Genomic DNA, 26,123 nt, shown 5'->3' on the forward strand with positions numbered 1-26,123 from the left:
GGAAGTCAACACAACGCCCTTATGTGTGAAGACAGGTGCAGATACAGGCTCGGATTGTGCAATGGAGGGAAAACAATCTTGCATGCGCTGTAACGTGGAAAATTTGAAGAGGTTGCTGTAAAGAGGACTGCTGTGTGGCTGTGTGATTATGAAACCATAGCTTAGAAATGTCCACGCACGCTGAGCAAATAATTCAACATGAATTTCAGATGACAGAAGAGTAGGAGAAAGCCTCTCTTTAGGAGGGCTGGATTTAGTTCCTGTTGGATTCTTTTGATACATGCAAACCTATGACTATATCTTTCTTGCTGAAAAACAAAGACTTACTACAAAACAAAAGTTGCCTGATGATACTTTGTTGCCTGGTATGATACACAGCTTGGGAAAACTGGAGCTTTCAGCTGAGAGCATTCGCACGCGTGGAAGGCTCAGTCAGGCACGTGCCCAAATGACTGCACGTCAGCAGAGCTTCATTGTTTGAACATGTAGCAAACACATATACAGACATGTTATCATAGGCTAAAGTCATTCACTTTATATGGGTTTATGGCAGCATTAGCAAGTTACTGTGGCTCAGCTAACTCCATAGCTTGTTGAAACAGAGGAAGCTTGGTTACATAGCTGAGGCACTGAAGTTTCCTTTCCAGAACGGCTCATGTGAAACAGAAGCCCTTTTAAGCAATGAGAAATCGATGCAGTCTGTCTTATAATGCCATACAACTTGTCCTCAGAATATTCCTGAATATTTTTGCAATATAGAATGTAATGTTCCATCTCTTGGACTTAGGCTTGTGTTGCCAAGTATTTCTTAGCTTTTGACCCTTTCTGTATTTATGAGCTTGAGGTTGCACCTTGACTCAAGTACAGGAGAGATTACTGAGAGAGATTACTTTCCTTCAGTCTCCTCTTCCCCACTAGGAAACTACTCCTCACATATGTGCTTGAACAGTGAGTAGGATTGACAAACTTCCTCTTAAAAATATACACTTACTCCTGTATATTATACTTTATCTAAGCATCAGACTTTTTTTTCTCTTTGTTGGTATCTTTGCTCATGTATGCAGATTTTAAAAACTGCTGCATACCTTCCACTGCTTTGCTTTCTACTTTTACTTTGATTTGTTGTGGTTTTCACTTCTGTTTTCCAAATGTAAGTCAAAGTTGTACCTATGAAATCATTAAGACAAATTAACAAGGATTCTTTCCTAAGGAGTCTCAAATTTCTTCCAACAGCTGTGTTCAGATTGGAAAAGAATGTGATGAAAGAAAATCAAAGTTGGTAAAACTAGCTGGCAGAAAACTCTGGGCTAGCTTTTTAGTTTGTTGCATATGTACTTTATACATTCTGGTGTTATAAGCCTAATTTATCCTCAAATCATTGTTTTGGTAAAGTCTTTCAAAGGAGCTGAGTTAAGTGTTGACTGACTGACAGCAGCTGAAGGTCTGGGGCTTGAGCCATGCAGAGTTTACTTCTGCCAAATGTTCCCAAAGACGGATTGTTGGCTTTAGCCTGGATTATGACAAGGCAGTGTGACTACATGTGTAGATTTTAGAGGACTTCACATTCCAAGTAATCTTGGGGGAAAAGTATCTTTCCAACTTTACAGCTGAGTGGCTGTTCCACAGTGTCTGGCACATAAAACCTTTAATTCCTCAGACCTAATTGTTGTCTTTCTCTGAAGAACTTGAACTTGGCCACTGGCTAATATCAGGTACGAGACTTATGGAACAATTATCTGATCCTCTATGGTATTCCAATTTTCCACTTTAGTATGAATTCTGTGATATTTAAAAAGGTTTTTCAAAGTAAAGGAAAATAATTCCTCACTAGTGTAAAAGGCAAGGATAATCTCTTCACAAAACGAAGCTTCTTGTTTTCTTTGCACTGCTTTACTCAAACAGTTTCCAGGGATTAACAGATTACTATTATACACTGATTCTTCTCTATTATAAGCATTTTTCTCATTTTTGGATAAAAAACATATGTTTAAAAAAAAAAAAATAATGGTCATTCATTGACTTTGATATGGCACTGAAATTAAATTAAAACCAAACCAAATTTTTTCCTCTTTTTTTGAAAGAGGCAAATTGATTATAGGCATTCTGCTTGCTTTCTTATTATTTGAAACTGAACTTTGCTTTTTGTTTTCTATTCAAAGTTTTTTTAATTTTAGCATAAGACCTTTACCTGAGCTAATAATAAAAACATCCTCAATATGCAGGATATTAGCTTAACCTCAAAACTTAAAAGATACTATAAAGATTGTTGGTTTTGCTTGTCATTTTCTTGCCAGAACAACCTTCATAAGATTAAAAGTTTGAAACTTAAATTGTCTTTTTAATTGCTTAATTGTTTAATCAACCAAAAAGCTTGGCAGCTGTGTTAAAATTGAAACATGATTGGGTAGTGACCAAGAAAAAAGTTTGAAATATCATTTAGAAGCTTTAAAAAACAGCTTTAAAAAAATCACTTTTGAAATGCATGGGCTGACCATTGTCTCCTAAAAATACTATTTTACCTTTTTGTACTCAGATCTTAAATTTTTAAAAGGTGACTTGAAATATAATACAGTTTGACTCTTTTTCCAATACCTTATTAGAAGAAAGTCCTCCCCTAGTCTATTTCTTATTGGCATTTGGAGGCCATGCTGCTGCTTTCAGAGGCTTACATTGTCAGTTTGTGGGTTCTACACATTTTTTCCCAGTAAAATTGCTCTCTATATTTTATTTCTGTATACCTGTACAGAATATAGAGATTTTTATTATAATAGTGCTGAGAAAAATTCTGGGATGTACTGATCACAGAGGGTCTTATTACTGCTGTTAGGACTGCTGGTGCTGTTCATTTGTTGGCAGGTTGTCCAGAAGGAGCAGCTGAGGATACAACTCTGAATGGATCACTTTAAACAATATGGCTACAAAATGTATCCAAATCCAGTGTTTTCAGAAGGTTTGTGTATGATGGGCTTCTAATAATCTTACATTAGATTTCAAATCTATACCCTAGCTTTGCTGCAATTGTTTTGAATCTCTGCATTAGCTTAAATTAACTTGTTTTTAGGCTGTTCCATTCTAAAAGAAAATGCAAAGAAAAGAAATCAGCAGTTGAGAAGTTTGTATGTTAAAGAGCATTCTGCTTCCAGAGAACACATTTACATCAGAAAATGCTGAATAGATTACTGTTACAGTAATTTCTGGTTTTAGTTAGTCTCTCCAAAATAACTGTCTGTTTTTTTAGGGTAATGACATAAAGGAAGGGACTAGGTCAGTAATTAGGCTTGGGATTGCCTGTAGGTGACTGCTCATGAATTGCAGGATATTCTTTGACCTTCATGTTTTGCATGGAGTTTTTTTATAGCTTCAAAAATAGCAGTTCCTTAGAATTTCTCGATTCTGTTTTTCCATTGTTCCATATTTACTTTCAAATATAATGCCAATTTTAAAAATGTCTGATTGATATAGTCAGATGGGGCCCTTGAGAATTGCAATATTTTCAAGCATAATTGCTGATTACCAAATTTCTTGGAAATGCATGATAATTTCTGACATGTCTGTGCTGGAAGATGCAATGGAAAGGTGTAAAATGACTCCATTTCCTCCATGTTGAAGGGACTCTACAGTCTGACAGCCTTCAGCTGTGAAGGGAACAGAAACACCAGTAGGTTCTTGTATTAACTACAATCGGATAACATGACTGAAATACACTTAGAAATTAATTAATCTCATCTGCATAGCATGTTTTCTTTAGCCTGTTTTAAACCATCCTTTTTATTAACAGATAAGGTAAGAAATGAATGTGGCTTTTTAATTAGATACCAATATGAGTGTCTTGAAATATTTTAAATAAGTATAGTAGATGACTAATACTCCCTTATAGCCTACCTCACATTTTGCCATAGTAGGAACTCAAGATAGTTTTGCATAAGTAGTTATTAATTCCCATTACTCAGGCAGGCAATAATGTCTCTCTGATACAAAAAGATAATTTTCTCAAAGCTGCTTGGAAGGTTATCAATTCTGTTTATCTAGAATTTTCAAGTTCACAGAAGTTTTGAACCAGCTTTTACCCATTGTAATATTCTGAATTAAATGTTTATATACATCCATTTTAATGGGACTTTTCTGACTTTCAATAGATGGATATGAATTTAAGATAATCTGGAATGTAAAATGCTTCTGCAGCTTCCTTGTCTGTAGTGTAATTTATAGGAGTTGAGGAGTTCCAAATATATATACTATTATGTTGAGTCACTGGATGTTCTGCAGTCAGTTTAAGGTGGGGTCAAAATGTATTCCCAAAGTAGTTAAGTAAGTGTTATTTTTCTCTGCTTTGGCTGTTCTAAATCATGTAATTTTTTTTAATGTTCCTGCAATAAACCACATAAGATATTTTCTTACATCTGAAAAAAGTGGGCTCTCTGCTTTACCATGGGAATAATTTAAAGAAAGATTTCTTTATCCTGTTCAGGAAGCAAGCAGAAAGTTAAACAAGAGAAGTTCTGGATTTTTTTCCCAAGGACAAAACTTTATTTTAGGCTAAGAATTGCTAGGAAGCAAAAACATGACCCTTTGAAAAAAGTCTCTTTCTCTTACAGTTTGAAAACAGAGGTTTTCATAGTAAAATTTTAAAAGGGAGTAAAAGAACTTTTAAACAAAAAGCCTTTCATTTGGTTTGTGTTTCTTCAGCATTTCACATACTATTACTTTGGAACAGAGTTTAGCCTCTCTTTTTTTGATCTATTCTATGTTGTTAGATTGTCTATGTTTCTAATACTGAAGTAATTGGAGTTCAATTTCTGGTTTGCACCCAAGGTAAATACAATTAGTGTAATTTCCATTTGCCTAGTCTCTCAACTAGGCAAATGGACAAATGGCTGTTCTCTTCTCCGCAAGCTTCCCTTCCCTTCTCTTAAAAGGAGGGAACCTATTTGTCTTGAAAAGACAAGTAGCAACCTAAATGTCCTTTACATAAAATTCTAAGTCAAATCTCTATACTCATGTAAATTCCATATTGAAGTTCATGCTAAGTGCTGAATTTGGGTCATATAGTCATCTTAAAAAATAGATTGCAAAGTAAGGAGGATTTAAAATTAACCTTTATATGTCTTGATAGAGCTGAAGAATTGGAATGGACAAATAAATATTGGGGGTTCATCTGTCTCTTTGCTTAGACTGATTACCTATGCCTCATTTCCTGAGTCCACTGCTGATATATTAGAGGTGGTGGTAGTTTTGCTTTTATTGAAGGTAATGAAAGAGTTAAGGTTGACTTATGCACTGAGCCCTTAACTAGCAAAGTGTTTTTCAGAGCATCTAAAAATTTGCTTTGCCTCTATCACAACTAGTAGGTTTATAGAGATTTATCAGCTGCCAACTCAGGCTGAGTTGGGTAGGATTTAGAAGCAAAACTGTTATCAGAGAGGACAAATGCAGAGGGACAAATTGGTTCTCCCTGTCTTATATTAATTTCTATGGATACATAACTTAAACAGAAGAATAGTCTGACAAATGTTGCTGACTATAAAAAGCAACTTTAAAAGTACAAATTAATATGTATTGAAACCACTGAACCAGGTGCATCTCAGAACATGCTCAGAACAGCTATAGGTGATTAATTTTGATTTAGATTTGATTTGCATCAGCTTTGCACTTGGTGTTCAGGAACCATTCCTCATTGCGAGGAACTACTGTCCAATTTAAAACCTTAGCATGTTCATAATTCCTAAGGAATGTCAATGGCTGATGAAGTCTTGTAAAGAGTAACCAGCAGGCTCTACAATTGCACATGTGCACAGGTGTTTCTCTTAGTTAAGATTTTGAGCATTAATCATGCAAAGCAACAACCTTGCTTGATCACATATGAGTCCTGCATAGACACCCTGACTATTAGCATATATTTTCAGGGAACTGCCCAAATTTTGTATCAACACTCAGTTTTGCTCTGTCTTTTGCAGGGAAATGGAATCCTTTTTAGTTTCCCTGTCTCCATTTTCTTTGTGTTTAAGACCAGCTGTGTCTCAGTGATCATGGTAGCCAAGAGCAATAGTCTAGTTGTAGAACAGTGAGGGACAGGAACTGCTGATTGTTTCCTTCATGCAAGTCTGCTTGTTTTATGCATTGTTATTCATCAAAATAGTCCCCAGCAACTTGGCTGCAAATTGTTAATAGCTGACTGCAGAAGGTGAAACAGAAGCACCTCTTGGGTCAAGAGTTTTGCCTGTTGTAGCATCATAATGTAATCCTATTTGAACTGTGGATTTGGGGGTTTAATGCAAAGATGTATGATATAAAAAGTGGAAATTGAGTCTTTGTACTTTAAATGGAAAATAATATCTCTGTTTGTTGTAAGCACAGGCGTAAGCAGTTATGCTGTGACTTGCATCCCGAGTGGGTGGAGGCAACCTAAATCCTGAAGAGGTGTGGTTAAAGTTCATCCCTGTGCTTTGGGTTTCTTTGAACCTAGGCTGGCTAGGCTTTGGGCAGATTTTGAGACATTTGACTCAATCCAAGGTGCAGTAAATTCTGGCTTCACTCCTCAGACCTGTCTACAGAGGTAACTCTTTAGTTGCAGGTAATTTATGTGAGGTGAAAAAGAACAAGTTGGTTAATTCGTATACCACTATAGAAGATACAAAAATACTTTGTGAAATATGTAGTGAAACAGCTACAGTTTGCATGGCCTTATTTTTGTGCCTCTAATCTCTGTAGATCTCTCTGAAATCATTTTTCCAAATACTGACATTCCTTTCTATGGGAGGAGACAGCACTTTGGCTAAAATGGAAAAATACTGTTGTTGAGTTGGCTGGTTAGCTATTCAATTAATATAATCCGTAGCACTCAATGACATATATCAGAAGTTTGGTTGTCAAGACACACTGAAAATTCCATGGATTTCAAGTGTTATCTGAGTGGCAGGTATAATCTTTTATATTATTGTCATACGTATATAGAGCTTGAATACCTGTTGTCTGAAAGTTATGTAGAAAATAATTCTTACTTACTTGTAGAAAATGAGAAAAAATGCACAAACAAAAGCAAAATCTATGGAGGAAAAAAGGTATTTCTAATGTTATTTTCCCCAGGTATCATATAAAAACACATTACATAATAATACCTTACATATGTTATATAATACATATATCACATAAATATATACTGTAATAAATTGTTCTCTAATACTCATTAATTCATAGAATGTAACACCCTGCTGACTGTGTTTGCAGGAGTTACATGAACTGCTGCCGCTTGAACTAGTATGTACATACATTCATATATACATGTATAGCAATGTATGCTTGTGTGTTTTGACCTGACTAAGGTAATGAGGAAGGATTATTGAATTTCTGCAGAATTATTGAATTTCTTCGATGTGTTGTACATGAAAATATTTCAGATCGCTATTGTCAGCGTAGAAAGAGGTGTGGACCTGCCTAAATGAGCCAAATCTTCCTTCATCGGGTGGTTTGTTCAAATATGTCGCTGGAGAATTTTGTCACAGAATTTTGCTGACTCTGGTATATAGTGGGTAGTTAAGCCACAGGTAAACATCACAGCTTTACCTAAAGGATAGGCATGAATAGCCATTAGTTTTCACAGGAAGGGAGGAAATGACTCTTTTCCTGATTGTCAGGTAGTTAAACGGTCTTTTCAGGGTGGATTTTAGTCGATGAGGTATTCAAACAGTGAGGACAAAGGAACAGTGAAGGATTACTTTTCTAAAACCCAGACCGATCTGTAAACAGCAGTAAGTAGTTGCTTTCTTGTGTTGTTCAGCTTAAATTAACCCTGAGAAAAACTAAATATCTTTTGTTTGATCTAATTTGCAAACTCGTGGTTTGTACAATTTAACTGAATTAAGTAACATTGATGGGATGCTGATTAGTTCTGAGATTATCTGCACATACTAATAGGCAAGTTGGTAAGATCCAGTGATCCCAGCCGTGGGTATAATTGTCGGAACTATCAGGCAATCGCTGGCAATCCAGATAAATTAAAAGTTACTTTTGGGATTTTTTTAATGCTTTGTGATTTGCACTTTGGTTATTATCAGTAAGCATTTCTGAAAGTTTTTCCCCTGTACAATTTTTTCCTTTCATCCCGTGCTTTTGTTTGGTTTTATAGGGTTAAAAAGCCCCCAAAGAATCCGAAGCGCTTTTAAAATTAACTTACTTTTCAATAGACCAAATTTTTTCACTGCTGGACGACCCAATGTCTATTATCTGTATGTAAATCCTCTCCTTTGTTCTTTTTCCATCAGGTAGAAAGTAGTATTTCCCTGCTTTGCAAGCTCCACGTGCACTGTATGCTCATGAATGCATGCCCCACTTCAGAGCTCTCTGGCATATTGCCATACTTACTGTAGAGTAAAAATTCGAGGGCTTTGATAACGTGCCCAGTTGAAAAAACACAAATAACATGGCAAAATACAATATAACTTCTAAATAGAGAAAGGAGAAGACATGAACTTAAACGAGGTAATTTTTAAATTATTATTCACTAATTTTCTTCCAAGCATATAACTTTCACAAAATTATCTGAAAAGATCACACTCAAATGATGTCAGTGGTTAATGGGTTGCACAAAAGTGTATATTAAAAAGCCATGTAATTTATGACTCACCATTCCAGTTTTGCTGTGTCTGAGCATGGAAAGAACTAAAACAATAGAAGATTTAGAGCCTAAGCTTACATTCTTCAGGGATTTAAGATTTCCACTGTGGTTAATCAAAACTATATATGACTAAAATGCTGTATTTAGATCTAAATGGAAAACAAGGAGAACTAAACCCTTTCAGATTGAATGGTATTTTGTCTGTAAAAATCTGTGGGGTTTTTTTGTTTGTTTGTTTTTTTGTTTTGTTTTGTTTTTTTTTTTTTTTTCCCCTCAGGCAAGTTACTATGCTGGTTATACTGTGCAAGTTGGGTAATTGCTCATCAAAGCAAAAGTCCTTTTCGATGGAAAAGGAGCAAATGTAGGTAGAACAGAGAAGTAGAAAATTATTTTAAATGCAGTAATCTGCTATTCTTGAAAAAATAACACATTTCCTATGAAAAGTTTCCTCTGCAAAATGACTTCTGGGCTCTTAGTATTTGGCATTTCGTATTTGGTGCAATGGTAAGGAAGGATGAAGAAAATTGCTACGTGGAGTTTAATCCTTCCTTGGTTCTGAAGGATGGAAGAGCTGAGGTATCAATACCAGTGTATGTTAGAGTAGTCACAAAGCTGTTTTAATTTATGGTGAAGGGAAGAGCCCCTTAAGGACAATTCCTCACTATCCCAAGCTGCAAGAATCTTTGGCACTCTCCAGAATGCTTCTTTCACCGAGAAGGTGAAAAGTGTTTGGCAAATTGTGTTTGCTGGGTGTTTTATCTTTTTTGTGGATCATGTCTGGGGGTTATCTACCTCTTAATTTCCTCTTTTGTCCTGCAGAAATAGTACTGAGCAAACCTTTGAATTAACTGCCTTACAGTAACTGGATTTGGCAAAATACCTAGAGAGACACAGACTCTGCTTTAAACAATGCCTGTATTTATTCTATCCCAGTATTTACAAAAGAAGGTAATTACTGTTAAAAGAGCTTTTATTAATGAAGATTCACCAATCGGTTACCTAGAAAAACAGGAAATCTTTAAAATACAATAAATAAACAAGTGAAATACTTTCCTCAGGCAGCCCCCTATGTTTGTCCCCATGTATTCACAGGAATTCTGCTCACCTGTCCTTTCCTTATGGTCCAGGGGCTCTGTGCATAATCCCCATCCTCCTTTCATGGAATTAGAGGCTTTCCCACTCATGTACAATGTAGATGTATAACTTTCAGTGTTTAAAGTTATATTGGCAGAACAAGAAGAACTGTCAAGGAGGAAAGACAGAGATGGCATTTTTGGTTCTTGTTAAGAGAATCTGTGGTCTGTGAACCCAAAGAAAGTTGCTTAAGAACTGTGATAGCCTTGCTAACCAGATGCTGAAATCCCCGTTTAGCTGATCTCAAGAATCACTTCACTCTTCTGTGGGGTTTGGGTTTTTTTGATGCTTGGTTGGTTTGTTGGAGATTTTTCTTTCTAATTTTTTCACTGGAATCAGATTTGATTTCTGGAAAATTTGCCCTTGACTAGATTCAGTCAGTGTTGAACATGTTACATGTTTTGCATTAGTGACAGCAGAGTACCACTGTTAAATTATTGTTTCCACTGGCCAGGTAGAGTGACTGATTTAAAATGGTATGATTAGTGTGGTACCATCAGAGTCAGGTAAGCTATGGTAGGTAGATACTAGTGGAATAATATTTCCATTTTACTGACTGAGAAGTTGAGCAACATGGAGATTGAGGCCTGGCCACAAAGCCTCGTCAGGCTCTTTACAGAACTGGGAGTCACGCCCAGTCACCTAAAATCCAGTTCAAATTCCTGACCAGTGTTACACTATCTGACAGAGATTGTTACTAATTAGTATTTTGTCGAGCTCACTTCTCTCTTACATACAAAAGGAGATTAATCTACTAATCCTAAATACCAAATGAATGTATCACAGTGTACAGTTACAAAGTGATGCTTTCAGTGCGACTTTTTAAACATCTTTCAGCTCATTCAATATTATTTTCTATAAACCAGAGTGCTTACAAAGAAATACTGTTCAACCTCTTCTCTGCAGAACAAAAAGCAGCCCACAACTGTAAGGTCTCTTTCCATTCATCAGCCACCACATCTGTTGCTTGCTTGGACACTGACCAAAATGATTCATTCAAATGTCTAACATTTATTTTTGGTGAAATACTGGGATTATACAGCGTGGCAATATTTCAAAAATGGGTCTAAAAAACCAAGGGAAGTTGGAAACAACTTCCTCAGCTGAAAACAAACACGGCGTTATATCATTCTGCAGCTTTATTAGAAGGAAGGCAGTAGCCAAGTGAAGCAGCTGGAATCACACTGAAGTGACTCTGAACTCTGCAGATCATTTCATTCTTCCTTCTGCTACAGAGCTCACATCCCTGATTTACAGTGCCTTTTGTTTCAAAGAACTAAGCAAGGTAGGTCAAACTCTCTTAAATATAAGATCTTTCTCTCCCTTCCCTTCTAAATAGTGAGTCTCTACAGCTGCAGCAACACTTGCAACAGGCAAATGTTGTAAGGTGGTCTAGCATATACTGGTTAAAAGAGCTTCATGGAAGAAAGAATGTGATACTCATTTACTTCAAAGATTACTTTGAACCACCCCAGCACCAAGAAAAGATATGAAAATGTGCGTGAATTTAATTTTTAGTTACTTTTGAGTATGTTAATACACACTTCAAGGAGTTTTATTCTGTCAGCGAATGGTAAGTGACCTTAACTTAAATCTCTCTCCCCTCTGTGTGCCTAGTGTGTTGGTTTTAAATTTTTTTATTTGCTCAGGGATAGTGTGTCTTCTATAGCTGTAGCAATAGTTAAAACCAGTTAAAAAGACATCAGTTCTGAACAGATTCTAGAACAGAAATTGGAAATAAATTCAACTTAAATAGCAGATTAGCAAAATACTTCTGAAGAATTACAGTTCTGCAGGCTTAAATAAGGTTTCCATGATCTCAGCTGGGAAGTGTGTGTATTTTCCCTAACCATTGTGGAATAAGGTAGGATATGGATCTAGCTTTCATTAAGTGTATTGTAAGTGACAATAAGATTTGAAGCCTTGTGTGCTAGCACACAATGAGAGAGGAATAGATTCCACCTCCTATTCACACTTAGTGATAACAGTGTCATTGTCACCTGTTGCCTTTCTAGATGTGATCTTGCAAGCCAAACAATATCCCAGACCTGTTTTTATGGACTTGGAAAACATGTATACATTGACCATTGTCTGTGAATTAAAACACATTTGCTTTCTATGAAAAAAAATCGTACCCCTGAATAATATAAAATGCTTACTAATTCATAGCTAAGGAGAGGAGAGTGACTAAGGGTATGTCAAGGTAAAGTAGTTTGTCAGAGCAGATTTGTAGAAACTGATTTCAAGATTAACTTACTTAGGATAGCTTAGTTTGACTATCATAATGTTATTGCTCTCCCTCAGAACTGGGAAATGCAAATATTTTGATAACCCAATTTACTTTTGTTTAATGTCACTCCAACTTCTGGCCAAATTTAAAGCATTACTATCAACTTCTGCCAGGCAGATAGGGTAGAGGTCCTATCAACTTCAATCCTAGGGATTTTTATGTGCCATGAGTGATACCAGAGTCCACTTCTGTTGAACTGAGAATCTCTTTGATTCTGGCACATTGGAAGTTATTTGACTCTGGAGAATGAATTTATGGTTTGGATTTTCTAATTGCCTTTGTAGAAAAGGACCATAAGTCAGGGAAGCTCTGTCTAAGGATTCCTAGGCAGGATCTGATTACAGATTTTTACTGCATGGGTGAGGACAAATGAAAAGTGTTGATTAAAAGAATGCAATTTCTGTGTACTGTACATTATACATTCTTTCTTATGATTTTAAGAATTTCTTTTTCTGCTGACAACCAAATGAGCAACTTCTGAAACACTTCAATTTTTGTTTGTTTCAGATAGATTGATTCAAGAGGAAAATATATTTCCTAATAAAGCCTTAAAGAATTTTCTTCTCCTTATGTTTTTAACAGACACTTGAAGTTTGTGATCTGTTATTCGATATTAATTTTATATTAACAACTCTCCTATTCCAAGCACTAAGCCACAGCTAGGTTTCTAGGGGATTTTAATCTATTGAATGGTCTTATTATTTGCTTATTTATTTATTTTTGTCTTATGGAATGTGCCAGCAGTTCAGCTGTCACTCTTACTGTGGTGGCTGGTTGTCTGGCTAATTTGCACTCATTATTTCTGATAATGGTTTAATTTGTATTCATTCAGTCTGAAGCTAGCAGTTTCACAACAGTGCCGGGCTCTGTTGTGGCTGGCTTTGCACAAGAGAGCTGACTGTGAGGAGCAGTTTCTCCTGGCCTCTCAGCAGAAGAAAGGGATTGCTGTGACTGGGGTAGGCAGTGTCCAAGAGACATTGCTTCTAGAAGGGAGATGCCATTATGTGGAGATGAGATCTCTCACAATTACTTTTACTTTTAAGTATGCTTGAGGCTCCTGAGAAAAAAAAAGGAAAGATTATGTGTCCTCAAAGGTAGCGTATAGTACTTCCAGGGGAGCTCAGCTACTTCTGTACTCTTTGTTCTTCAGTGTGTTACAGAGGCTGAGGACCTTAAAGCAGGAGCAAAAATACACTTATTAGCCCATGGTTGCTCTTTTCCAAAAGGAATTTCTGCTAGTTTATTGCAGCTCTGTTACAGTTGGCCCACCATTTTGCTGCAATTCTTTGGATGAGCTGAACAGACCTACTGCAGATACAATAATTTTTCATTACTGAGCTCAGAGGGAAGCTAACAAACCCATTGCTGCAAGTTAGATTTGCTTGCAAGGATTATCTGTGAAGGCCAGCTCTGTAGAAGTCTCCAATTCTTGCCAGGGACCTTAGCAAAGACTTTGTAGCATTCTCCTACCTCTCTTCCCCTACCCAGGTTCTCTTGTCCCTTTTTGATACTTCTTGAAGGATGTATTTCAAGAATCAAAAGGCATGAGGATGAAGAACCAGCATCTTTTCCCTCTATCTACTGAAGATATTTGCTACTTTATTCTTTTGGCAAGTTATTCTGCTTCCAACTTTACCTTCAAATTTACTGTTTGGCTTTGGGTAAAATATGTCTCTTCCTTTCCCTAACCTTCTTGTATGTGTTTATTCTGTTTAATTATAAACAAAGCAATAACTGTCTTTCATTATGTGCTTATGCTGCTTAGATCGTGTGAGGCTTTGATCTCTAGGGCCTTTGGGTACTTTCCCCACCTAAAATACTTGCTTCTTTCAGCAAGTATGAGCCTGGCATGCAAGTTTTATTCCCTTCTGAAGGCTTCTAGAGGAGAGAGACAAAGTGACGTGTAGTAAGTTCTGTAGAGTCAATGCAATTCCACTTTCTACACTCTCATCTCTTCTTTCTAGTGATGCCCTTTTAATGAGCTTCAGCCCCACATCATTTTAATGAGATATTTTGGAAACATTAAGAGCTGTTGCCCATTTAAGAAACCTGAGTAATGTTAACTGAGGGTGTTGTACCGTATCTGGCAGAGTCAAGTGAAAAGTGATTTGTAAAGGTAATATGGGAAGCCTGTAAAACCAGTATTTCCAAGCTCCTAATTTAACACCTTAATCACAGGTGCCATCTATTCTTTTTGGTGCCGGGGAGTGTTCCCAATACCATGTTAAGGAAATAGATAAATATCCAGTCCTCCTGAAACTCTGTTTAACAATATGAATTTTTCAGTTTTGCGAGAATTAAGCCAGTGCTTATTATAGAGTTGATCTGAAAGTAAAAAAAATAGTTGGCTTTGTATGAGTAGGAAAAATAGAATAACACTGATACAAGAGTAGACACCCTTTTAATCTAGTGTACACAGTGATCCTAGTATATTAACTCTGAGGACATAATAAAGTATGTTATCCAAAACATTTCAGCTGATAAGATATGTACTAGCAGTATTTTGGAATTGGATGTTCTGATATACCCATGCAAGAGTATGTGTCAAGAATAATATAAGCATAGCAATATTACATTGATGCTAGAAGAAACTGCTGAGTTATATAAATGAGGGGTAGAATAAACCTAGGAAAATAGAAATCAATTTAGAGGGCAGTACACAACCAAGCATCCTGTAGTAAGTGACTAGTAAATTAATCTGTGAAATTGAATAGGGTATAAGAAGGCATATTAGAGGAATGAGTTGTGGTGCTAGTTTTCTCTGGGGTTATTTCTTAACTCTTCTTGTTAAAAGGACTGTAAATATAGCAGATTGTGGCCAATTTTTTATCTGCTGTTCGATAGATATTTTGTATCTTGCTGGAGAGAGTGGTACTTTGGATTTTTTCTGTAATGACCTGTTATTACCCTTCAATACCTTTTGAATGGCCATTGTCTAACATATATTTAATTACCTTTAATTAGTCTGCTGAATCAACTGCAGAAAAAAATCTCTGCATTTACGCTGTATCCTCTACTCTTACTTTACTGGTTTTTGTTAGAAGGGAGTTGTGGTTGAGGCATGTGTTTGTTGAAACAGCACAACCATTTAAAAAACATGCTCAGAGCTGCATGATCACCTATTAGATCACATGAATGCTAGACAAAATATTCTTTCATCATAAATATATGAAACAGTTGCAAAGTAAAAAATCCAAGTAATTTTTGCATGAAAACATTAAAAAGCCGCAATTAATTAGAAATGCAAGCATTCATTATCCCATCAGTCTGTTCACTGTGAAGCTGAGGCACTTAAATTTTTTAAATCAGATATCTCTGTTGCTCTAGGTATGTAGTTGCTATGGTGGCTTATAGCCAAAGAAAATTCTGCTGGCATTTGAGGAGGAATAGAAAACATGTCAAGCTTCCATGGAACAATACGTAATTAGTGTGTTACCTGACAGCCAATAGGGTACATGGTGTACCTGCTGGGCTCTGTCATCTCTGAGCTGTGCTCAACAGCTCTGAGGTATGTCCTGGGCCTGCTGAGGCAGAACAGTGGGGATGGCAGCAAATCGTGGAAATCCAGGCTGCTTTTCTCTTCTGTGCAGAGAAAACAGACCAGGAGCAGTGAGGGCTGCACAGGTAAGTCTTCCTCCACCACAATGAGCATGATGGCACAGAAGGGAACCTCCCTTCAGGAAGGGAAAGGTCCCCCAGAGGTGAAGCTGTGGTTTCTTCACTTCACCATGAGAAAAGGGACAGTGCTAAGTTTAGGAAAGGAGGGCTGTGGTTGAACCACCAGGCAGGGACTCTAGATTTAGCACTCAGAGACTTCCTGTAGGTCATTCTCAGCATTCTCCAGAAAACCAGACTGATGATACTTCTCCCTTGACCCTCATTTCTGTAAGGGTTATGAATTCTGAAGCATTATGACTGGTTATGTAAATACTTTGGTAATGCTGACACATACAATACGTTAGGCAGTTTTTAAATCTCAAGTGTCACTGTTTAGCTGAATGTCTATATTTTTTGGTAAGAATATTAGAACATTTTCTCTAAAAATGGTGCTACTTTTAAATGTTTCACAGATATGACCAGTCGTTTTCCTGACTCTGATGTATGATTTTTGTGCTTATGTGATTTGCAGTGGCCACAGCAACTTCTTACATTCTAAAGAAATACTAAAAATTATATTCTTACTTTTAGCTGTATTAACAGAAGGGAATAAGAGCAGAAACAAGTACTAACTATCAAGTTAGTTATCAAGTGCCTTCTTCTTACCAGTGCATATCCAGGGAACGTCTGGGTTTCTTTGTCATCTTTGGGAATGGAAGACTTGGTGCTTGGGATCAGCATGAAAATAAATCAGTTTCAATTTGATGCAGTAGCTGGCTGCAGACATTTATCAGGTCCCTGATTATGGAAATATATTGGAAGATATTTTATATTCAGGGAACTACTGTGATACCTTCCTTACTACAGCAGCTTTATTTAGATATAAGGTTGGAATTTCCATTTTTTGTTTAACGTTTCTGTGTTGGCAAAACTGCTGGTCTGAAATTGTAGATTTACCAATATTGACTGAGTCTGTGCTATATGAGTTTGTTAATCCTGTAGCACTTTGTGTGAAGTGTTATCAGGCTATTATCTGGTCAAAGGACTTCAATACCACAGATGAGGTGGTGCATTATGACTAACAGGGTCGTGTTTGGCCTTGCTCGAAGAAAGTTAGTTTTGGCCTAAGTTCTAGGACATGTCTAGCTAGTACATTGCAAATATATTTCTAACACTGCTTCACTGAGAGACATAATGGAGAATGATTATTTGCATTCCTTTCTTATCTGCTAGAACAAATACATCTATATTGTGGCTTAAAACCATTTCTAGTCACATGTTGTATCTGTTGTGAACCGTTCTAGTTATTGAATTCAGGATGACAAATGAAGTAATTAGGTTACCATATATCTAATTACCATTAAAAGGATAGTCAAAAGACGAATGTTTGTGTATGTCTGTAAAAGAGAAAACATAGACACAAGCCTCAATCCTGCCTTTGTGTATACCAGCTTAAAATGCACCTTACCTAGGAGCTTTGTCTGCAGGGCCAACTTTAGGCTTAATCTGTAGTACAAGTATGATTTAATTTTGTAGCATGAGTGTATCAGGCACCTCCTGCTATAGGAATGTTTCTGCATAGAGGCAAGTTATCTTGGCTTTCTCCTTTTAAGGGAGAAATATGGGTCTATGACAGTCTGTAATTTCATCCGTATTCCTTGTGTGTTTTCCAGTCTATACTATGTCTTTGTAAAACACTTGCCAGAAATACATGTACACCTCTAATGAATTTGCTCAGCCTTCTGAGTTTTGAAATTCACAGATAAACAACCAGGGGAATTTCAAGTTTATGTTTTTGAAGCTAGATAAATTCAAAATTTGTCACCTCAAAAGTTCCAAGAAAAAATTATGAGGGCTTTCAACTGAATTCAGCACCTGGATAAACTTGCTGACACACAGTATGAAAAGCAGGCTTTAGGTGACCTTTTGTGAAACGAAGTTGTTCTCCAACTTTTGACCCTTGCAAATGACAGAAGTTGAAGTGATGCAATGAAATAAACTTTCCTTTAGCCACAGGTAATACACATAGAATCTGATGTGCTCAGAGTTGTTCAAAAAGACATTGATATGAGTGTTTGTGTAATATCTTCCTTCTATGAACTGAACTGTTGAGACAGCCAGCCCTCCAAACCATAATTTTTACTAGTAAGTCAGGACCCATTCCTGTGACCTCTGGAATCAATTTAGCTGGCCAGAGGCTCTAAACACTGTTTATCACACTGAAAAAACAGATTTGGGGACTGCTACTCAAATATTTGTGGTAACTTTTAACTAACATAGACAATTAATAAACTCTTCCCTTTGACTTTTCTGTAAAATTCAAAAATAATGAAGACCAAATGTGAGAGAGAGAGATTGTGTGGGCTGAGCCTGAATCTGTGATAACAAGTGCCAGTGTGACACAGTTAGGTCCTAAATTGTGTGGCGCCCAAGGAATTTTGAACCCCCAGGAGGACTTGGCTTCAAGTGAAGTGGATGGAAATTGCACCTTTTGTGTGTTTTCTTCTATTTTAGACTGAAAGCCGATGTAATTTAATTCCAAAGCGGTTGCACTGACCTCAGGCCTGAGGTGTGGAGAGGTCAAACGACTTCCCCTGGTCAAACAGGATGTATGTGGCATAGCCATGAATAGATTCCAAAGTACTGATCCCATGTCATAACTGTAAGGCCATTCTTAGTGTGACAAGAGCTGTTCTACTTTAGGCAGGTCCAATCACTTGCCCAAGTTGTCATTATGGCTTAGCTATAACAGTGGCAGAGGACATGAACTCTAAGTACCTTTAGTAGAAAGCTGTGAATATGTCAACTGAGATCCAAGTCTGTAATTCCTTGCTGAAATGCAGAGAAAGACTGTTCATGCAACATGTGGTGAAGTCTCTTCCCAGGAGTTCTGTGGCTTTGTATTTTAGAAATATTTCCTGATGATCTGTATTTCTCAGTAATTCTGCTTTCTGTCCTGAGATTTAGAAGTGCCGAGAGCCATCCTGTTATATTCCTATAAAGTAATTTAGAAATTAACTTCTGTTTTACAGAAGAGGACAGGAAATGAAACCTCCTGGTCAACTATTTTCATAATTAAGCAACTGAATCAAGGAGGCTCAGTTTTGAGAGCTGCTTGTGGCTCAGCAAACAGGAATGGACTTGTCAAACAACTGCTGAGTGTACACTTTACACAGAGTTTATTATTTAAAATAAAATTTTAAATAAAAGGACAGGATGAAACCTAAACTTGGTTGTATTAATCCATATGCAATAGAACACTGTGCTGTAACCTGTGGCTGCTCCCAATGCTCATTGGTAGGCATCTAACCACACTTTCCTGTTTATTGAAAAATGTTTTCCATGCACTGGCTCCCCAGACAGGCAGACACTGAGCCAGTGAACTGCACCAAACTTCCCTTACCCTTTCTAGCAGTTGCCTTAAAGCAGAAACTGCTCTCTGAAAGTATTGTTTTCTCTACTGAGCCTCAGTTTGCAAACACATTCATGAGAATTTTTCCAGCTTGGAAAGTAAGCCATTTGTCAAAGATCATACAGGAAATTAGTGACAGAATAAGGAGTACAATTAGATTTCTTTACAAGACCTAGACTTGAACTGCAAGACTATTTTGACTCTGGATATTTATTAATTTCATTGCCATGTATTAAGAGATTATGTGTTTAAAGACCACAGAGAAACATCCCTGCTGAATTATGGTTGATGGAACAAATCTATGTCCTCATTGATGTAAATCAGTATAACTTCACTGACAATCATCTACTGCTTATCTTTTTCAGGACAGGGTTTAACACCACAAGTCCTGCTATAAAAGTGATTCATATATGTCAATGTCAGAAGTATGGGCTTTGCAAATGTAATTGGCAGTCTTTGCTGAGCCCTAGCCATAGAGTCTAATTTCAGCGTCTGTGCACTGGGAGCAGTGGTAAACAATGTTCCTTCTGCTTTTTTACTCCCACTGCTCAAGAGTCCCTGCATTGAAGACTAGAGTTAGAGATGAGAAAAAAATATAAGCCTGGAAAAATAATTGCATTCTAAAGGTGTGCTCTTTCATTGGAGTTTTAAACTACAGGAGACTTGGGAAATATTTGGCATTTATTTGGGTATGTGTTTTTCCTCCTGCAATACATCATCTTTAAAATGGTAAATATAAAATTAACATTGTTGGACAGTAGGCAAGTGTTTGTTGTTGTCATTATAGCTGGAATTTTTTTTGTTTAGTTGCATAAATTTGAGTTGAAAGTATAGTTTTTTGTATAGGCAAACCCACTTAACAATCCAGTTATTAACCTGACTGTCCTCTGAAACTGTCCAAATATAATGTTCCAGATGTTAGTGGTACTGCTCCATGTTTATACTCTTCTCTCAGCAGCTGTTAAACTGTTTGAAAAAATTACTCAGATGGGTGGTAGTGGTATTTGATGCAGAATCCACCCCCAAGGGGCATGTAATTACATAATGCAGCCCAATAAGTATCATTTATCAGGACAGCAAACCAAATAACATTCTTTCAGCCTGATGTAAATCACAAATGCTATCATAGCCTCTTGACAGAACAGGCTGTGCTGACTCTTACTACAGATTTTTTTAATCAAGAGATATAAAATTACACAACCTTTTTTTTTTGCTTCCCTGTCTATCCATCTACAAATGAGAAGTCTAATCCTGCTAATGTGTGTGCACATGCGTAGTTTCACTGGTGTGAGTAATCCTTTCAAACTGAGTGAATTTTGGGGGAAAGGTAAGTACATGAGTACGAGTTTGCAGATGTGGCTCTGGAGACCCCTCTCCTGCTGTCCTCAGCATGCTATAATTAATGGAATTACAGGAATGCAGGGCTGAGTTCCAAAAGCGCGGGCTGAATTTTGGTTTCGGAGTGGAGGTAGCACTCAGAAATTTAGCGGTAAGATAAATCATAGTACAGCGAATTGACTGCTCTCAGGCACAGGTCTTCAGTGCAGCTGAGTCCAGCCAAAAAAATTCAGCTTTAAATGATGAGAGAGTTTAGCAGAATAATACTGTGGCCACCTGTGATCTGCTGCAGCTTTGTCTATACTGCAAACTAAATGCGGTGAAATAATACTGTGAAATAACTTGCAAACTAAATGCGTGAAATAATACTGTGAAATAACTTCTGTCTGCTTTTCATTCTGTTGTTCAAACTCGGTTTCCTGTCTGTTTTCCCATTCATTTCTTTTTTTCTCCTCAGTTTTGGTTTATATTCCACTTTCCCCTCCCCCTCCCCTTCCCTCCCACCCACAGAAAGAATTTCTCTGTGAAAAATTATGTTGTACTTACAAGTTCCAGAAGCTTTTGCAAGCAAAGAAAACTGAGAAAATTTTATAATTCTGTCTTAAAAAAAAAAAAAGACGCACAAATATTTTAATTTTTAGCTTTTACAGTGTGTTTTTTGTTCATAGGAAGTTTTATTTTCTTTCATCTATTACCTGTTTCTCAGCTCACTAGTGGAACCACAGGGTGTATTATCCCTGCAATATGTTCTATATATTTCCTGCTCTACATTCTTTGCTGTGTTAAGGAAATCCAATATGTCAAATGGGTGTGAAAAATCATCATTTCTTGACATAAAGACATACATGAAAGAGATTAATAAACCCATGAACTTTTAGTTGCTGGAGAAATCGCTGTCTGTCATTTTGTTAACTATAATTTGAGGCAGGGGTGGTGAGTGAAATTTTATAAAAGATGGCTTCCTGGCATTTTAAGTGTTGTGGGTTTTTTTTTTTTTTTTGTTTTGTTTTGGTTTGGTTTTTTTTTTTTTTTTTTTTTTTTTTTTTTTTTTTTCCTACATATATATATTATGCTCCTCTGATTTTAGGCAGATATAATCCATAAAACTTGTTTCACATAGGAACAGAGCACTAAAGTATGAAACCTGACCAGAAAAGAATAGCACAATCATACTTCGAGAGAACTTTACATCTGGTCTCCTAGAAATTTATCAGTGATACTGTACTCAGGTCTGTCTGTTATGAAATTAATGTAAGGAAAACAGTTCTTGAAGATTTCAAGTTCTGTTTTGATTTGAACATTTCTTGAAATGCCTGTGACCAAATTTCTTCAGGAGTTTTGTGCTACAACTGATAGATAAAAGGTGATAGATATGCCAAACTAAGGCAATGTTTTTGGTTTATGAATAAGAACTTAAAAGAATTGCAGTTTACTATTTATAGTGCAGGAAAACATTTCTCCTTTGACCATTTAATTTCTTTTCTTCCCCAGAAAGCCACTCTGCAACATGGCATTTGAAGATTTTGAGAACTACTCTTATTTCTATGATCTGTCTGAGGAAGATGAGTCACCCCAGTCCTCCCTCAGCATTGCCCATATCATTTCCCTTTTCTTTTACAGTGTGGCATTTCTGCTGGGAGTGCCAGGTAATGCCATTGTCATCTGGTTTATGGGCTTTAAGTGGGATAAATCTGTTTCCACACTCTGGTTCCTGAATCTGGCCATTGCAGATTTCATTTTTGTTCTCTTCCTGCCCCTCTATATTACATACGTGGCAATGGGCTTCCACTGGCCTTTTGGGAAGTGGCTGTGCAAAATGAACTCATTCATTGCACTACTTAATATGTTTGCCAGTGTTTTCTTCTTGACATTCATCAGCCTTGACCGCTACATCCGTCTTGTCCACCCAGTCTTTTCCTACAAATACAGGACTGTAAAGAACACCCTCGTTCTGAGTGGGGTCATTTGGATGTCAGCTGCAATTATTGGTGGGCCTGCCTTATACTTTAGAGACACAGCTACAGTTCTCAACAATGTCACCATTTGCTACAACAACTTCCATGTGCATGACAGAGAACTTATTTTGCTGACACATCACATTCTCATTTGGGTGAGGCTTGCATTTGGTTACCTCTTTCCTTTAGTGACAATGGTTATTTGCTACTCACTGCTGATTGTCAAAGTGAAGAGAAGAACTGTATTGACTTCTAGCAGGCTTTTCTGGACCATCATTGCTGTAGTTGTAGCTTTTTTTGTCTGCTGGACACCATATCATATATTCAGCATTGTGGAGCTGTCTGCTCACCATGATGAAAACTTGCATGACTTACTGCAGGATGGCATTCCCCTCTCCACTGGCCTTGGTTTCATCAACAGTTGCCTCAACCCAATCCTCTACGTTCTGATTAGCAAGAAGTTCCAAGCGCAGGTGAAGAGCACGGTGTCGGAAGTGCTGAAGCTGGCCCTGTGGGAGGTGAGCCGCTCGGGGACGGTCAGCGAGCAGCTGTGGAGCTCAGACAACGCGCCTGTGCACTACTGTGAAACTGCCCAGTGACTGCTCCCGGCACCAGCTCTCTCCAAAAGAGCTGACAGGAGATTTGGAGCTGTTCTTGACTCACATCTGCCAGTCAGATGTGCATCTTTGCATATACAATGTTCTGTAAACAGCTGGCTTAATTGCACTTGCTGCTTTAATTGAGAGGTTTTTAAGGGACATATGATTTGGGTGTGTGCCCTTGCAATGCACATACAGCCTGAACTGAAAGTTATCAGCATAGGTGGAATTACTCTAACTGGGCTTTTGATGAGGAATGTTGTTGTAATCCTGTTGGTTTGCTGTGGTTCCATACCTTACTGATATCAAAAGAACACATAATAAAAATATTCCTCCTTGCCCTTGCTGATACCACTCTTAATTGAGGCCTTCTCATCCAAGAGGCTGTGGCCCTATATCACTGGGTCATGAGTCTCCTGATTGCCTACCACTGCCCCAAGGAGGAGTTCCCTGGCTACACCTCACCTAAATGAAGCTCCACTCTGCACCTGAGAAGAATCTCAAGATGAAGAACACTGAATTGCTGCCTTCTATTGTCAAAAAAGAAAAAAATATGGAAGTAAAACCTGCCTTCTCCCAATGCTCTTTATCTTATACTCAAAACTAAGACAGGAAACCCTGTGTTTTCTGGTCACTTACTGTATTTTTAGCACCAGCTGGGTGCAAAATACTGAGCGGATGTTTCATATAGGTATTAGGCTCATTCAAAATGTGCAAAAAATTAGTGAAAATATTTCTTAGAGCATCTGTGTCACGCTTCTTTTTCTATGTTTAAAATTTTAGTCCTACAGAGGTTTATAACTATTGATTGCTCTTTATTACTCTTTCAAGCAAAGGTAAAGAAATAATACAACATTTTGTTTGCCTTAATGTCAAGTTTTAAAAAATGGGTGGAGTGAATTCATCAGTATTCTGTTACAAGTCTGTAGCCAAACTCAGCCAAACTTTTCCAAATAAGAAGAAGACAGTTCATCCAGGAAATGGAGTCCACTCTCATAAGAAAGATGAAGTAGTCCCAGTTATGCTGTATTCTGTTCCAGCTGGTTGCTTGCTGCAGAATCACACAGGCACCCATGCAAATATATATATATATATATATATATATATATGTATGTATGTATATATATATATGCTATGTGGAGTGAACCAATTTCTGATGCATAACCACTTAATTAAAAAGTTGAATGTGGGACAAAACTCCACTGAAAGTAAAAGCATAGAGCTTTGGGTAAATTTGAATTGTTTTTCCTAGTTATTTGCCTAAGCTTATAGAATTAAACTGATTTTCAGCTAATTTACCTAGTTTATGTGGCCTGCCAACACATTTGTAGCATTTATGCTGTAATTGGCCTTACATATAAATAGATTTGCTTTTCATATAAAATATATATGTATGCATGAGCACATCCAATAATGGTAGCTGCTGTAGAAACAGCCTGACTGTGGTCTGTAACTATTTCTTTGGGCTCTGGTTTCAAAGGCAGGATCAGTGGAATTTCAGTGTATTTCCCTTTGGGCTGGAAAGCTGGTAAGCAGCGTTCTTCCTTTGAGTCATTTGCTGCCTGGTACATAGTTGCTCATCATAATATTTTGGCACTGTTCTGCTGTATGTGCCTAAATCAAACATTTTGCAGTTTTTCTTCACATGTTCCCTGACATCTTTCTAAGAATGATGTTCTTTCCTGGCTGTTGTCCAAGTGAAGTAATAAAACTTTGTTGTTTCCGAAGAGCATGTTCTTTTGCTTTTCTTAGCAGCAATGTATGGTGACTGGCTTTTCTTATAACAGCTCCTTCCCAAAGATTTTGGAAGGTGAAATCAAGCCCTGGCCCTTTCTACTATGGGATTTAAGGTTCCTATCAGCTTTCAGCTGTGTGCACACACATGTTCCTATGTGTTCTCTGTACAACACAGGGACTGATTTTCAAATGGGAGAGCATATATCTTGCATTAAAGGATCAGAAAGTGTGGCCTGAAGCAGATGGGAGAAAGAGAGGATAGAATTGAGTAAGGCCAAAATAAGCCTTGATCTGTGGCATTAAGTGGATTAACAATTGTGCAATATATCTGCTACCGTTCACACTGAGATCAGTTACAGAATTATCTAAATCGTTTCTTTAAGAGTAATGCAAGGTGTCTAAACAAAACACATAATGCTGTAAGTTTCTGTTTCCAAAGTCTCAAAAACAATACCAACAATTCTGTGGTCTTGGACTGAGGAATGCTCATTCAAATCATCAGAGTGGAAAAAAAGGCCAGAAAAAGGAAAGGAATCTATGTCATCATGAAAGAGATACTATAGAAATATCTATTGACACATTTCATAATGGACAGGTTCTAGTTACTTTTATCTTCTTCCTGGACAGTTTGTGTTTCTGAAGTTTTTTTTTTGTAGATTAGTTTTCGTTAAAACTGTTTTCCCAGTATTCCCGTATGGAAAATATTGAAGTTACAGAATTTTCTACTGCTCTTTCTGTTATGGGGTGCACTTGGGATACTTGCCTAATTTATTCCAGGGTACCGATTTTTCACAGGCACAATGACACAGTAATATACCAACACATACCCAAACACTAGCTAAAAACACAACACAAATATATGTGGATTGAGTGGAATACTCTTGCCCACATACCTACCAGTTTTTTCACTGGGAACACTGTGCTCTCTAGGGTTTTTTTTGTTTGTTTGTTTCTTTTGTTTCTGTGCATCTCTTTTTAATATTAGGAAAACCCCAAAAACCCTCCCAAAACACAACACACACAAGAAATCTCAGGAACCAAAGAGTTTGTATGTGCACGCTTAGCATAAGTGTAACACACACAAATCCAGTCTGGCAGGTCACATGGATGACTCAGTGCTGTATTTTAACAAAGTTGCCACCTGTACCTCAAACCATTTTACGCACTTACGGCTTTAATTTGAAAGCCAAGAAAAGAGTTTCAAGGGAAGCAGCACATTGAATGGGAGGTCAGAGTGAGTGATGGCCCAGATAATAAAACCTGTATTTTTGAGGCAGAATTTTTAATGATTTGTTTTTCTGATATGGTATTTGCCAATTTCTTGCTCTTAACAGCACCATGATAGAATTGATAAAACTGAGCTACATGATTTAGTAGAATCAATAGCTAGAGAATTGCCATAACAAGGGTACTGTTTAGGAGTTAGGTTTATGGAAGGTGGCAAGTGAGC

At 37.2% G+C, this 26,123-nt stretch overlaps 1 protein-coding gene across 4 annotated transcripts; it reads left to right on the forward strand.

Moving 5' to 3' along the window:
• The first annotated feature begins 7,568 nt into the window (after positions 1-7,568).
• CMKLR2 (chemerin chemokine-like receptor 2) lies at positions 7,569-24,025 on the forward strand. 4 transcript variants are annotated; one of them, XM_083864848.1, is made up of 4 exons: positions 7,569-7,745; positions 8,259-8,475; positions 10,883-11,030; positions 21,874-24,025. In XM_083864848.1, the coding sequence occupies exon 4, from the start codon at positions 21,890-21,892 to the stop codon at positions 22,934-22,936; it is 1,047 nt and encodes a 348-aa protein (XP_083720974.1). In that variant the 5' UTR covers positions 7,569-7,745; positions 8,259-8,475; positions 10,883-11,030; positions 21,874-21,889; the 3' UTR covers positions 22,937-24,025. The 4 variants fall into 4 exon arrangements, with proteins under 4 accessions (XP_083720974.1, XP_083720976.1, XP_083720977.1 ...); XM_083864851.1 differs by lacking the exon at positions 8,259-8,475 and having other exon boundaries at positions 7,679-7,745; XM_083864850.1 differs by lacking the exons at positions 8,259-8,475; positions 10,883-11,030.
• The last annotated feature ends 2,098 nt before the right edge of the window (positions 24,026-26,123 follow it).

This window comes from Zosterops lateralis, assembly GCF_965231275.1.
Source record: "Zosterops lateralis genome assembly, chromosome: 7".
NCBI lineage: Eukaryota > Metazoa > Chordata > Aves > Passeriformes > Zosteropidae > Zosterops > Zosterops lateralis.

What these genes read in the sequence shown, in the direction of transcription:
- CMKLR2 (XM_083864848.1), top strand. Translation starts at nt 21,890, where the DNA reads ATGGCATTTGAAGATTTTGAGAACTACTCTTATTTCTATGATCTGTCT.